The sequence below is a fragment of the Camelina sativa genome, chromosome 20, assembly GCF_000633955.1.
Source record: "Camelina sativa cultivar DH55 chromosome 20, Cs, whole genome shotgun sequence".
NCBI classification, from domain to species: Eukaryota; Viridiplantae; Streptophyta; class Magnoliopsida; order Brassicales; family Brassicaceae; genus Camelina; species Camelina sativa.
The window spans coordinates 9933741-9948000 of record NC_025704.1 but is presented as its reverse complement, the minus strand read 5'-3'; the positions used below and the strand labels follow the sequence as shown (position 1 = coordinate 9948000).

General features: G+C 35.1%; 2 protein-coding genes, 1 long non-coding RNA gene and 1 pseudogene across 4 annotated transcripts in view; 3 read left to right on the top strand and 1 right to left on the bottom strand.

The window, feature by feature from the left end:
• LOC104770272 (defensin-like protein 49) overlaps positions 1-1492 on the top strand; it is a 6043-nt gene extending 4551 nt beyond the window's left edge. Inside the window, exons 1-2 of one of the 2 annotated variants that reach the window (XR_764524.1) lie at positions 953-1060; positions 1240-1330. Coding sequence is in view for 1 of the 2 variants with exons in the window: in XM_010494669.1 (XP_010492971.1) it covers positions 1240-1421 (182 nt within the window). In the remaining variant the exon portion in view is untranslated. Of the gene's footprint in view, positions 1-952; positions 1061-1239 lie in introns of those variants that run through there. The other variant, XM_010494669.1, reaches the window with a different exon arrangement.
• On the top strand, positions 3661-5193 carry LOC104770269 (peroxisome biogenesis protein 7; the record flags this gene model as incomplete). Its single annotated transcript, XM_010494667.2, has 3 exons — positions 3661-4661; positions 4756-4851; positions 4957-5193. A coding segment is annotated over one exon (834 nt), but the record flags the coding sequence as incomplete, so codon positions are not given.
• On the top strand, positions 5307-5501 carry LOC109131318. The gene is made up of 2 exons (XR_002036946.1): positions 5307-5370; positions 5470-5501. It is a non-coding gene; the product is annotated as an uncharacterized LOC109131318 (long non-coding RNA).
• LOC104770268 lies at positions 9706-13104 on the bottom strand (annotated as a pseudogene).

The window sequence follows — 14260 nt, the reverse complement described above, 5'->3', positions numbered from 1 at the left end:
GATCGGCGACGAGAATACGTCCAGACAAACACGACAGCGGGAATACGTCCAGACAAACACGACGGCGAGAACACGACTAGGTGAACTTCGAACCCGACGGCGAGAACACGGCGACAACAACAGATCGGCGATGAGAATCGATTGACGAGACGTGTGGGATGGTTCAAGGTATTGGGGGAGTAAGGACTCGATTGGCTTATGAGATCATTTCATCATCACGCTTCATCGTTCTCTGTTCGTCGGTGAAAATGAGATTTCAGAAGTCTTTCTCTAGAGATAAAGATGGAATTTTTATTAAACAATTATTATTTTTAGTGATTTTAAGAATTAAATTAGAGTTTGTGTGCTAATTTTGGAAAGTAAAAGAAAATATGCTAGGTTTGGAAGAAAAACTTAAATATGTGCTATTTTTGTCAAATAGGTGGCGTGGCGATCGTGTGTCTTCTGAGCTGCAGCCACGGGCTGTTATGGTCAACACTTCCAGCTTAACTGTCTCTAATCTTTTCGAATAATATATGTTCAAAATACAAAAATAAATGTTAATATGTTTTTCACCAAAATAATAGTATATTTAGCATAAATATAGTCAACAGATATGTTCAAAATGCAGAAATAAATGTTATATCTTTTTGACCAAAATAATAGTATTTTTTTAGCATAAATATAGTCAAACAAATATGTCCAAAATACAGAAAATAAATGTTATATCTTTTCGACCAAAATAATAGTATTTTTTAGCATAAATCTAATCAAACAATATGTTCAAATACAGAAAATAAATGTTAATACATTTTCTTGACCAACATAAGATTTTTTTCGGCGTAAATAGGAAAAACATTTAATAGTAAAATTAAATATATTTGGTAAAATGAGTTTTACCAAGACTGCAAGAGTTATATATAAGTGGGGTATTTCTTGAAGTTCCAAAGTATAACATATTTTTTTAGTTAACTTTAGACAGCAAAAAGTATTATCATGGGTATCACAAAAGCTCTTGTGATCTTTCTTCACATTGTCATATTAGCAGTTTCGCTCTCCAACCATGTGGTTTTTACCTCAGGTATAGATATATTCAGCGATTTGTGTTTGTTATTTGCAAATAAACATTGTTCGATTTTAAAAGCAACTAAACATATATAGATATTGTTCTTGGATATCCGTACATATATATTTAAAACATTCAAGATATTGTCTGGAGTGTTATACATAAATTTACATATATTTCGTGGGATTTTGTAGGTGCAGAGATTGAAAAATTCACATATGATCATTGCTACCATTTGTGTGTGCAAGGAGAATATGGATCGCGTGAATGCTTTGTGGACTGTACTGAAAAAGGATTTTATAAAGGAGATTGTGTAAGCCGAACTCCCACAGATCCTATTAGATGTTGTTGCAATGACCACTACACTACTAACTAAAAAAACTCATTTTCTCCCTAATGCTAAACTATTTTCAAACGTTGTACTTTTTACTTTCCTAGCGTTGGACTTATGAGACAAATTATTATCGATTTGATTATACTAAATTAAATGAAATAAAATAAAAATTATGTTAATGTGTGCTCTTAATCAAATATTATTAAAAAAAACGTAGTGCATTTTTCAAGTTTGAATTTCTTCATTTGGAATCTGGGATTCTACTTCATTTTTATTTATTTATTATTTCTTTATTTTCTCTCTTTTTCTTTATTTGATTTCTTTTTGATTTTATTCCCTTCCATCATTCTTAAATCCCATATGTGTGATCCTATAGAATCTGACTCATTTTCTCATTGAGCAAAGGGGTACAAATAAATTCAATCAGATTTTTTTAGAGTTTTGTACAGACTCCAAAAATTATGATCATTATTAGCATATCACAAATACAAAAGATTTAAATATACCTAAAGGCTAAAGCACTAACGATATGGTTGGACAAAGAAACTGCTAATATGACAAATTGAAAAATCACCAAAGCTTTTGTGATATCCATGATGATAATTATTTGTATAAATTTATCTGAATAAGATGATGTTAATCTTTTAGAGAGATTCCACTTATATAATTAATCTTTGTCTTGGTAAATCTCATATTTCCCAATTTGTTTAATTTTGCTAAATCTTTTTCTCCCATTATTGTTATTATATTATTATTTTGGGTCAAAAGTTATTGACATTTATGTTGTATTTTGAACACCCCTACTTTTGACTCTATTTTGATCAAATATGTAAAATAATTTATAAAAATAGTTAAATATTTCTATTAAACATATTGAAGTAAGTGATGAATGGTAGGACATAATTCCAAACAAGTAACATCGTTTTTTTTTATAAATTTTTTCTCTATTATTATTATTATTATTATTATTATTATTATTATTATTATTATTATTATTATTATTATTATTATTATATATCTACTTTTTCTTCAATTAATATATTAGTTTGCAAGTGAAAGAAACTAAAGGTATTCTAAACAAAAAGATGTGACACTTTGGTGGTATGCTAGCTTTGGTTCTCCTTGTTTCCATTTCCCCTTAGGGTAAAGGTTTTGAATTGCAAGTTTTATGAGTTGTGCGTTAACATTGGTGTGCTTGGGTTCCCATCGTGCCCATTTCTCTTTAGGGTATAGTTTCCCTCCCATTATACAGGTGTGTTTGAATTTTAGTAAGGTCCGAGAAACTGTGGTCCATACAATACGAGGACAGCTGAAATTAAAGGTTTTTATGAACACAAGAGAGTCGTCACTCTCAGACTCAAGGATATCGAAGCTTAACTGCTTTAATTTCCAAAACCAATGGAGTGAACTGCCTTTTTTAGAGGCAAATAAATACATCAACCAGTGCTATTTTTTCTTGTTGGATATATTTGTTTGCTATTCGATAATATATTGGCTTTTGTATATGTATAGTTTTTGGTAGATATAATGGTAAGATTTTGGATTGCAATGAATATATTGTTCTTATCTTGTTACACCAAACACACAGTCAAGGGCAAAACGGTCATTTGTTTTGGCTTAAAATGGCAAATTGACAAGTTCACAACCAAAATGCAAGGCAGATCCACCAAATATATAGGCAAACAAATAGCAATTTTTGTAAATGTTTTTAATATACTTGAACGGTGTGTCTTTTATTCGGTAAGTTTTCTCTAAATGTTCCGAAGACTTTAAAAGGAGTAAAAGGTTCGTTATGTGTGTTAGTGTTAGGCAATCTAACGATACACGTGTACGGTCTATGACAGAAGTAATCAACTAAGTTAGGGCATGTGTATCGGCATATATTGACACCGTCCCACCTAATAAAAATTTTAAATTTAAATCAAAAATAAAGAAAAATAGAAGAAACGTATCTAGAATTGGGACGTATTTTGGTTCGTCCGTCCTAACACGTGGCGGCATGTTATTGAATGTTGGCGTTTGGGTAGGGTAAACCCAAAAAACCGTGGTCTCGAGTCATTTGTGTTCTTTCCCTTTCTCTTTCTTTACTCTTTCTCTCTCTCGACGGCGATTCTTCTTCCGAAGGGTGATCTCCTTGAAAATTGGCTGAATCAAAGGCTCTTCATCTCTTTCTCTTCTATCTCTTATCTTAAACTCATCGTTACTTTTTGCTCTCTCGCCGTCGTCTGAGTCGGAAAAAAATGAGTAAGAAATCGTGAGAATCTGACGCTGACGATAGTGAGAAGCCCCATGGACCCTCAACCCTGGCAGATTTCAAGATCGGGAGACCACTGGGAAAGGGTACGACGTCTGCTGGTCGGAATCTCATGACTCCGTACTCGTCGCCGCGATTGGTGACGGCTCAGTGAAGATTTACGACACAGCTCTACCTCCTCCGTCTAATCCGATTCGATCGTTCCAAGAGCACGCGCGTGAGGTTCACTCTGTGGATTACAATCCGACGCGGCGTGATTCGTTTCTCACTTTGTCGTGGGACGATACGGTGAAGCTTTGGGCTATGGATCGTCCCGCGAGTATTAGAACATTTAAGGAACATGCTTATTGCGTTTACCAAGCGACTTGGAACCCTAAACATGGTGATGTGTTTGCTTCTGCTTCAGGAGATTGTACTTTGAGGATTTGGGATGTTAGAGAGCCTGGTTCAACTATGATCATCCCTGCTCATGATTTTGAGTTGTTGTCCTGTGATTGGAACAAGTATGATGATTGTATTTTAGCTACCTCTTCAGTGGATAAGACGATTAAGGTTTGGGATGTTAGGAGTTATAGAGTTCCTTTGGCTGTGCTTAATGGCCATGGATATGCCGTGAAGAAGGTGAAATTCTCGCCGCACAGGAGGAGTCTGATAGCTTCTTGCTCATATGATATGACTGTTTGTCTTTGGGATTATATGGTGGAAGATGCTTTGGTTGGTAGGTATGATCATCATACAGAGTTTGCTGTTGGGATCGATATGAGTGTTCTTGTTGAAGGTTTGATGGCGAGCACAGGTTGGGATGAGCTTGTTTATGTTTGGCAGCAAGGGATGGATCCTAGAGCTAGTTGGTCATCATAAGTAAGTTTTGTTTTACTCTTTATTTGTTGTGGAATTGGTTTGGTTTTGTTCAACGGATGTAGTCAGAATAAAGTTGGGATCTTGCTTATAATGCAATGTATAACGGCATGATGGTCTATGGCCTCCTCAAAAAGAATGGTCATCTCTCTGAAAAGCAATCCGCCACTGTGAGTCTCTCCTTCCTCCTTTTGCCTTAAGATCTTTATCATTTTGTTTTGCAATGTTGCTTCTGATTTGCTTGTTTTCTCTTAACGATTTCAGTACATTGCAAGTCTCAGTCAGGCACTAGCCTATTGTCATGGCAAATGTGTTATTCACAGAGACATCAAACCTGAAAACTTGTTGCTTGATCATGAGGTAATGTTATGTGTGTCTATTGGTTATATTGAGAACTCAGGATGTTATTGATCATTAGTAATGTGTCATAATAATTAGTAGTATAATGTCATAATACATACGCAGGAGAGATTGAAAATTGCTGACTTTGGGTGGTCAGTTCAGTCAAGTAACAAGAGGAAAACAATGTGTGGAACCTTAGACTACTTGGCACCTGAGATGGTCGAGAATAGAGATCACGATTATGCTGTTGATAACTGGACTTTAGGTGTATTGTGTTACGAGTTTCTCTATGGTCACCCTCCTTTTGATGTTTGTATGGTTTATGTTTTTTATCTTTCATGTTTTAATTGTATTTTTTGTTTTTTCAAGTTTTTGTAACTTTGTAATTTTCTTATGTTTTTAATGTTAATGTTATATGTTTTATTTATATTAAAACTTTAATATGTTTTTACATATTTATTTTAAAAAANGTTGTGCAGGATGATATAGTATCTAATGTCGAGGCAAAACTTGCTGCGTGGACCTTTCTTCCCGAAGGTATTTCTGACCAAATGTTGCCTAATTCTGTTTCTTGCTTTAGCCTTTAGTAGATTACAACTTCTCAACTCTTTTTTGTTTTTCTGTGTTGCGGATCAGAAAATGGGGAATCCATGCAAATATTGCACTATGAGAATGGTCAAAAATATGAACCCCATTTTGACTACTTTCACGATCAGGCCAATCTGGAGCTTGGTGGTCATCGGATCGCCACTGTATTGATGTACTTGTCCAATGTTCAAAAGGGCGGAGAGACAGTGTTTCCCATGTGGTTTAACTAACATTTATACACATGTAGAATACTCTAGATTATCTTGAACATCCATTTGGTTAATATATTTGAGGGACCAAACTTTGTCCTACACCAATGCTATACAAAACTTAAGAAACTCTCAAAATATGAATAAAATAATTGAAGGACCAAAATTCTGTCCCAACCGATGCACATGCCCTTATAAAGTCGATTACTCTTTCTTCTTCTTCCTTATATACAACATAATCGAGTGAGAAAGAGAGAGAAGCATTGTAGAGAGAGAGAGAGAGAGTTTGAACTAACATTCTAGTGGATTCCGGCGAGACGTAGGCTTCCACATCGGAATCTGAACTAGTTAATTCTCTGTGTGCTCTGTATTTTCTTCTTTCTTTTCTTTCTGTATTTTACAAATGAGTGATCAAGTGCGTCTGTAATTGAATTGATACAACGGTTCATAGTGATCTATCTCAGATCGAGTTACAACAAGTAGTATCAGAGCCTCGTTTGGCGGTTACTAAGTCGAATCCAAGATGAGCACGAAACTGAAGGTTGTGATGTTCGATGGATCACGAGATTTTTCTCTCTGGAAGACTTGCATTTATCGCACTTGAGTGTCTTAGGTCTCAAAGATGTTATTACGGAGCATGCACCTAAAGATCAGATGGAAGAGGAAGATTCAGATCCAGCTACCAAGAAGAAGCGTATAGAAGAAGAAGCTGTGAGGCTTGATCAGTGTGAAAAAGCAAAAAACGTCATCTTATTGAACGTAGAGGATATAATGCTGCGGAAAATTGATTGGTGTACAACCGCACCGGAAACTTGGGGGATCTTTGAACAGATGTTCATGGTAAAGACTCTTCCCAATTGAGTCTATTTGCAGCTTAAGGTCTATAACTTTAACATGCAAGATTCTAAGTCTCTTGAAGAGAACATTAATGAGTTTCTGAAGTTGATTTCGGATCTCAGTCATCTGAATATTGAGGTTCTAGATGAGGTTCAAGCAGTGTTGTTGTTGAGCTCTCTTCCACCAAGGTATGACATGCTTAAGGAGACGCTGAGATATGGGAGAGACGGTATCAAGTTTGAGGATGTGGCTAGTGCTACGAGATCGAAGGAGATGGAATTAAGAGATGACAGAAATGGGAACTTAATATCTGAGGCTCATTTTGTCAAAGAAAGAACATAGAACAGAAGTCTGGAAAGGGTACCAATAGCCGTTCTAGATCTAAATCGAGAGAAGGTGGCAAGAAATTTTATTGCGTTTGTGGTAAAGAAGGCCACTACAAGAAGCAGTGGTACAAGTGGTTGGAAAACAAGAATAAGGGTCAGCATCAGGGACATGCAAAACAGCTTTAGCAAAGGATAATGCGCAAGATTTGGATGGTTTGATAGATTCTTAGGTGAATCTATCACAAGTAGCGAGTGACAAAGATGAGTGGGTCATGGATATTAGGTGCACGTTCAACATGACTTCGGTGAAAGAGTTCTTTATTGATATAAAAGAGTCTGTGTCAGGAAAGGTTTGCATGCTAATGATACACTCTCAGAGGTCTGTGGGATAGGAAGCATCAGGTTTAGCAATTTGGATTGGACGAATTTTGTTCTACATGATGTGGATACATGCCTACCATTGGTAGGAATCTCGTTTCTTTGGGAACGTTGGAGGCTAAGGGATGTGAATTCAGAGATAAAGAAGAGGTTCTAAAGGTAGTGTTGGGATGCACAGTTTTCATGAAGGAACCAGTAGAGAGTCATTCTAAATTTTGCAGGGTACGACAAATAAGGTCAAAAATCAAGGGAGTCAGTAAATTTTAGGGGTGGAAAGTCTGAGGTTTAAAGCCAGAGTGGTGGCGAAGGGTGTCTTAAAAAGAGGGTGTCGATTATCAGGAAATCTTCTCTATAGTAGTCAAGCATGTGCCGAAAAGATTTTTATTGTCTATTGTGGTACATTTTGACATGGAGCTCCAGCAAATGGACGTGAAGAAAATATTCTTACACGGGTTTCTAAATGAGACAATTTACATGGATCAGCCTGAAGGGTACATTGACAAGAATCACCCGGATAAGGTTTGTTTGCTACAGAGATCACTATACGGGCTTAAGTAGTCACATCGCCAGTGGAACAACCGGTTTGATGAGTTTTTTAGATCCAATGGTTACTTAAAGAGTCAGTATGACAGATGTGTATACTTCAAGGATCTTCACAATGGTAAAGGTATCTACTTGCTCTTATACATAGACAATATCCTGATTGCGTCCACTAATAAGGAGCAGGTCCAGAGTTTGAAGACTTTGTTAAATTCTGAGTTTGATATGAAAGATCTAGGAGATGATAAGAAGATATTAGGAATGGAGATCATGAGAGACAAGACGAAAGGTACTCTCACAATCTCGTAGGAAGGATATCTATTGAAGGTCTTGGGAACGTTCAAGATGGATCAATGTAAGGCTGTGGATACTCCGATTGGTGCGCATTTCAAACTGAGAGCTGTCACAGATGAAGAGTTGGAAGAACAGTCAGGTCATATGAAAGGAATTCCATATCAGAGTGTTGTTGGTAGTTTGATGTATTATATGATAGAAATAAGACCAAATATGGCTTATGCAGTGGGAATAGTCTACAGATACATGAGCAAACATGTCAAAAGCCATTGGCAGGTGGTGAAGGGGATACTAAGATACATCAGTGGTTCTGCATAGGAAATTGTGTTACATAAAGGATGTAGAGTTTATTCTTAGAGGATATTGCGATTCTGATTATGGTTGAGACTCAGACAGGAAAAGGTCAACTACAGGAGTGGTCTTCACTTTGGGAGGTAATGCTATTAGCTGGAAATCTAATCTGCAGAAAGTTGTGTTTCTGTCTTCTATAGAGGCTGAGTACATGGCACTGACGGATGCTGCGAAGGAGGCGGTATGGCTAAAGGGTTTGATGAATGAGCTCAGGCTTCAGTAGAAAACGGTTGACATTTATAGTGATTCTCAGAGTTTGATTACTCTAGTTAAGAATGCAGTGTTTCATATAGCGATCAAGTATCACTTCATTTGAGACTTGATCAGCAATGGAGTCATCAGGGTGGTCAAGATTGCAACCGAGTATAATACAGCTGAAATATTCACAAAAGTGTTACCGGTGGGAAAATTTCAGGAAGCTCTGGAGTTGCTCAGGGTTACTGAACAGTGAGTGAGGAGCTGTAAGCTCCAAGAACAAGGCTGAGTGGCTTTGCTTAGGTAATTTAAAACAGCTGGGTGGGTTTACTCAGGAAGGGAAGTAAGTCTGAGTGGTTTAACTCGGAAGTGTGAGTGATTTTTCTCATGTACCAGAGAGGGAATCCAGGCAAAGCTAGAAAAATACTGTATAAAGGACAAGGTGGAGAATTGAAGGGTGTGTCCTTTATTTGGTAAGTTTTCTCTAAGTGTTCCAAAGACTCTGAAAGGATTAGAGGGTTCGTTATGTGTGTTAGCGTTAGGCAATCTAGCGGTACTCATGTCCGGTCTATAACAGAAGTAATCGACTGAGTTATAAAGTGTATTACTCTTCATTCTTCTTCCTTCTCCGCAACAGAATAGAATGTGAAAGAGAGAGAAGCATTGTAGAGAGAGAGCTTGAGTTTGAGCTAACGTTCTAGTGGATTCCAGAGAAACTCTCCGGCGAGACGTTGGGTTTCACATCATAACCTAAACTTGTTAATTCTCAGTGTGCTCTGTACTTTCTTCTTTCTTTTCTTTTGGTATTTTACAAGCGAGTGATCGAGTGCGTGTGAGATTGAATCGGTACAAAGGTTCATAGTGATGTATCTCAGATTGAGTTACAACAATAATGTATATTGGGATTTCTGTGAGTTGTTTTTTCTAACAGTGAAACTCATTAAGAAGACTCTTTCTTTCTTTCTTTTTTCATTAAGAAGACTCTAATATGGTCAAAAGCTATGCTAACAACTAAGAGACACACTTTCTTGGGAAAAGAGGGGTTGCTGTTTAGTTTGTTTCTATTTTTGTTCAGAGATTAAACAAGTACGTAAATTATATTATATCTGACCATACTAGAGTCTTCTTAATGAAAACAAACACTCAAGTAAAAAAGCATAACCAACATCTTTTAGTTTTAACAAAACCCAACTTTCTAACTTATGAAACTAAACACACTCAAATAAAAAACTAAAAAAAAAAAACCTAACAAATAAGACCAAAAAAATCACACGAGAAACTACTGTTCCGTGAACCGTTCCGGAACGCTGAGGCCCTGGTCCGCCGTAGTAAAAATGATTGCCGCAGTTGCTGTTGTACAACTTCTTTACAGTAAAGTACTGAGGATGATCTGCTTGTACACCAAAATCTTCGACAGGTAGCAGAGTGTGATTGTTTTCTGCCACTTTCAAATTGCAAAAATATGCCGCTCTCCTAAAGCCTTTATCGGCATATTCTCCCGACCCCATTTGGGCCATCGTGTTCACGCCCGAGAGGTTTCTATATAAAACCTCTCCGCCCCACTCAACCGTCGTCGCATGATTGGATAAAACCGTGAAAATTGCGGCAGGCCAGTATCCGATTGGCACGTTATTTTGGCCTAGTCCCAACCACCAGTTGCCGGAAACCGGATCCTACAATTTTTATTTATTTGTTAGCAAACATACGTAAAATAAGAACAAGTTAAATAACCTACAAAAAGAAAAGAAAAAAAAACAAGTTAAGTAAGATTTCATACCTTGGAAATTTGTATCGTAATATCGAGTTGGGTACTTCTGGATGTGGAAGTGCGACTAATGGCTGCTCCTATAGCGATCGTGCTGCTCGTCTGAACAAACCCCCCGCAGTCGATGCCATAGCATCCTGTACCATTATATCCATTTTTCTGCATAAAAATGTATAATTTTATTACTTTATATATATTTATAAGTATATATCACATGCATGTTGTTTTATTCTAATTTAAGAATTAAGGGTGCAATTGGAGACGTCATAAATTCTCTATATAAATTTTCAGTCAATTCATATTGTAGTTTAAATTTTTTTATGAAAAATATTTTTTGGTCAAATCATTTTATATTGTTAAAAACAAAAATATGTTTTAATTATATTGCTGTTTAAAATTATAGTATAAAAACTGAGTCATATACATAGAGAATTAATTAGTATTTGGTATAATAAACATAAAATATATTGTTATTCAGGATATTAACAGTTATGGTCTCAACAATTCCCTTTTAAGATTGTTCTCATCTTTGTTTTTTCTTTTTTTGATAATAATTGCTAAGATTGCTCTATCTTATAGGAGGCCCGGCCCGTCACAAATTTTTAAGACACTTTTGTATTGGGGCTTAGATTTTTTTGAAATTTTTATTAACACAATTAGGCCCAAAAAAAATGTTATTGGAATTATATGCCCCATTTTTCTGAAATTTTAAGATTTGATCTCAACTTTTATATATTATCTATTTTGTATTGCAAAAATAGGCCCTGTTTTAAAAACTTTTATGATTTGGTTTTAATTTTAGAATATTATCTATAAAACAATAAATGTATTTTGGGCCTCATATTATGCTGGGCCGGCACTCTTTCTTTACTCCATATTATACTATTAATTATTCATCTAACCCATTAATAAACTATGCAAATTCTGATATCAAACTAATTGGGAGAAGAAAAAAATACCGTCCAATATGTAAACAACCTGGGTTGGTTGTCATGATACCTCGACGGATAAACCTACAGAAGTCAAAATAGTTTAATTATATACATATCGATTCTATAAACATTTTGCAAAAAACATTAATAATATGAAACATACAAACCTGCCAACCCGCTTCAATGGTATTGACATCCCCATTTTCGTACGATCCTGATGCCAGCCAGATTTGAGCGAGGCTGAAATCGCCCTGGGCTTCAACAATAGGATCCCATACATTAATGTTGCTCTCGTTCCATATATTCTCCCTCGGTTTACCATAAATCCAATCGCATACTGTTTTATAGTCATATATAACTGATATTAGGAACATTTATAAAATAATTTCTAATATCTAACGACCTCACGGGAACTAACAAATTATTAGATGTTATGTTTATATATATACATAACATACATTAGATGATATAGTTGATAGAGATGTTGAGAGAGTCCTAATATACAATTTCTGTAATATTTGTAGAGTGTGATGTTATTTTGTTTTCGGTCTAGATAATATTATTGTAAAGTCCATAACAGTTTAAAACAATAGATCATGGGCCATTAATTTTGTGGCCCAAATATTAATTTTGTCAATATTTATATTATGTAGAGTTGGGAAAAGCCCATGAAAGGTTTTTTATTTATTTATGTTCGATGTTATTTTACTTTTGAACCTATGTGCATAATCTTATTTTTACAAAATAAATCTATGTATATAGTCGAGTAATAAATCCCTCTCGCTGGTCCCACCATTTGGTGGTGGAAAGAGAGCATATTCTCGCTTCTATATAAGGACGAGAACCCGCAAGAGCAAGGAAAGAAAGAAGAATGCACCATATATATATATATATATATCCCTTTCTAATATATAAAAATAAAAGTATACGAAACAAAATGGAATTAACAGTTTGCTTACCTTGTGTCCGGTAGTGGCTTTGGCGGCGAGATCATTTGCGTCTGGGTGATATTTTCGGTACGAAGCACTCGGATCACCGGTTTCCCGACGCACTGGAATCGTCCCCGCGGGACACTTTAACCCTGTTTCGTGCCACACTTGACCAGTTGGCGCTACTTCTATTCCAATTTGTGGCATTCCAGTGGGATATTCCTGCATTTTTGTTTTCCAAACAATACAAAATTAATCTTAAAAATTTTATCGTAGAAATTATATATAAATTACAGAAATATGATTATTTTAGAAATAATAAATAAACAAATTTGTTGAGAAACACCTGAATGATATGGTTCCTCAGGAGTGGATGATCAAATGCTCGTTGATCGGCCCGGTCGATGCAGTCAATCAAGTCTCCATCGGGGCTCTTTACAGAAAAAAAAAAAGAGAGAGAGCAAAAAAAAAAGAGTCAAAACCATCGAACTATAGTAATGTTGCGTATATGTAAATACAAAAACAATACAAAATGAAAGAAATTTTACGTACGTAAATAGTAAAATTTTGACGTCTCGAGAATCCTAGTTGACTGAAGAATTGCCCCAAAACGAAGAGCATCATCAGTGAGTAAGTCTTCATCATCAGTGACTGAAGAACACGCCAACAAAAATAAAAGAACAACAAAAATGATCAGAAAAAAGTGAATGGTGGATCTTCCCAGCAGGATTTGTCGTCGTGTGTAAGGTAACCAATCGCAGGTCATAGATCGACGGAAAGAAAAAGATGAAACGGGATAAACGCACGGATTGTAATCTAAAGATCCTGGTTGGGTTCCTTGGGGTCTCGGTTTTGTTTAGGTTTTGAGTGGAATGTAATTTGGTGATTGGTGAAGATCCTCCTACTGGTTGTATATAAAATGAGAAGCCAAATGATCTGCGTAAGTACAGTTGAGTTGTTTTGAAAAAGATAGAATTTGGTTCTTAAAAAGAAAAGAAGAAGAAAGCATTTAGGTTAATATATATAATATATTTGATTAATTGATAACCCACATAGCTAAGAATCATTTCGTGATTTCATATATGATTTTAAAAATTAACCTATATATTTTCATAGTTTAAAAACAATCCATTCATTATCTAAAAAGTCATATGTAATCATCTCTTACTTTAAGTTTAAAGGATCTATAGTTAACCAAAGAAAAAATATTGACGACAATTGTTGATTGTAAGAAATGCTGGAATTTAATTATCTTAAGATTTAAGAAAATAAAATCTAACATAAAGAGTGCCCAAAAAAAAAAAAAACCTGCGGTTGTATCAATTATAAAATCTTAAAAAATTGAATTGACGGATTAAAGTGTACCATGCTCGACACTGAACTCTTCACTAATTAAGGAAGTGATTATGAATCTATGATGCGTTACTTGATTTTCCAAAAATATAGATTTCCATTCACGTTTGTGGTCCATTTTACCGCATCATTTATTATAAATTTATAATGTTTTCAGTCACTCTTTTATTTTTACTGTTAACTGTAACTTTTAGAAGTTGAAAATTAATACTAGTATTTGTATTGGTCTTGAGAAAACAAGAACGAACGTATAAAATTTGGATCGTTTAAGTAGCTTTATAAAGAAGATAAAATCATTCCAATGTAATTTCAAATCTTTTTTTTATGTCAATTTATTTAAATAAAGAAAGGTTTGGAAATCCACTCAAAAAAAAACACACAGAAATACACATGGAAACTAACAACAGTAACACAAGAATATTCACTAGAACTTAAACTACAAATATAAGCAAAACCGGAATTTAAAGAAAGGAATAGTTAATAACAAAAATATCGCAGAGAAATATCACTGAACTTCGATTATTTTCAACTTTTAAATCGAAGAAAAACAACAGATTACGTGTAAGGTCTGTTGAACTTCGATTACGTACGCACGTGTAAGCGTTTCTCGCAAGTATAACGAACGCACGAACAAAAAAACAAAAAACAAAACCTTTCATCATAATTTATATCCTACCATTAGTTTACCAGTTAAAGATGTTCTAAGCAATTAGATATTTTTATAAATTAT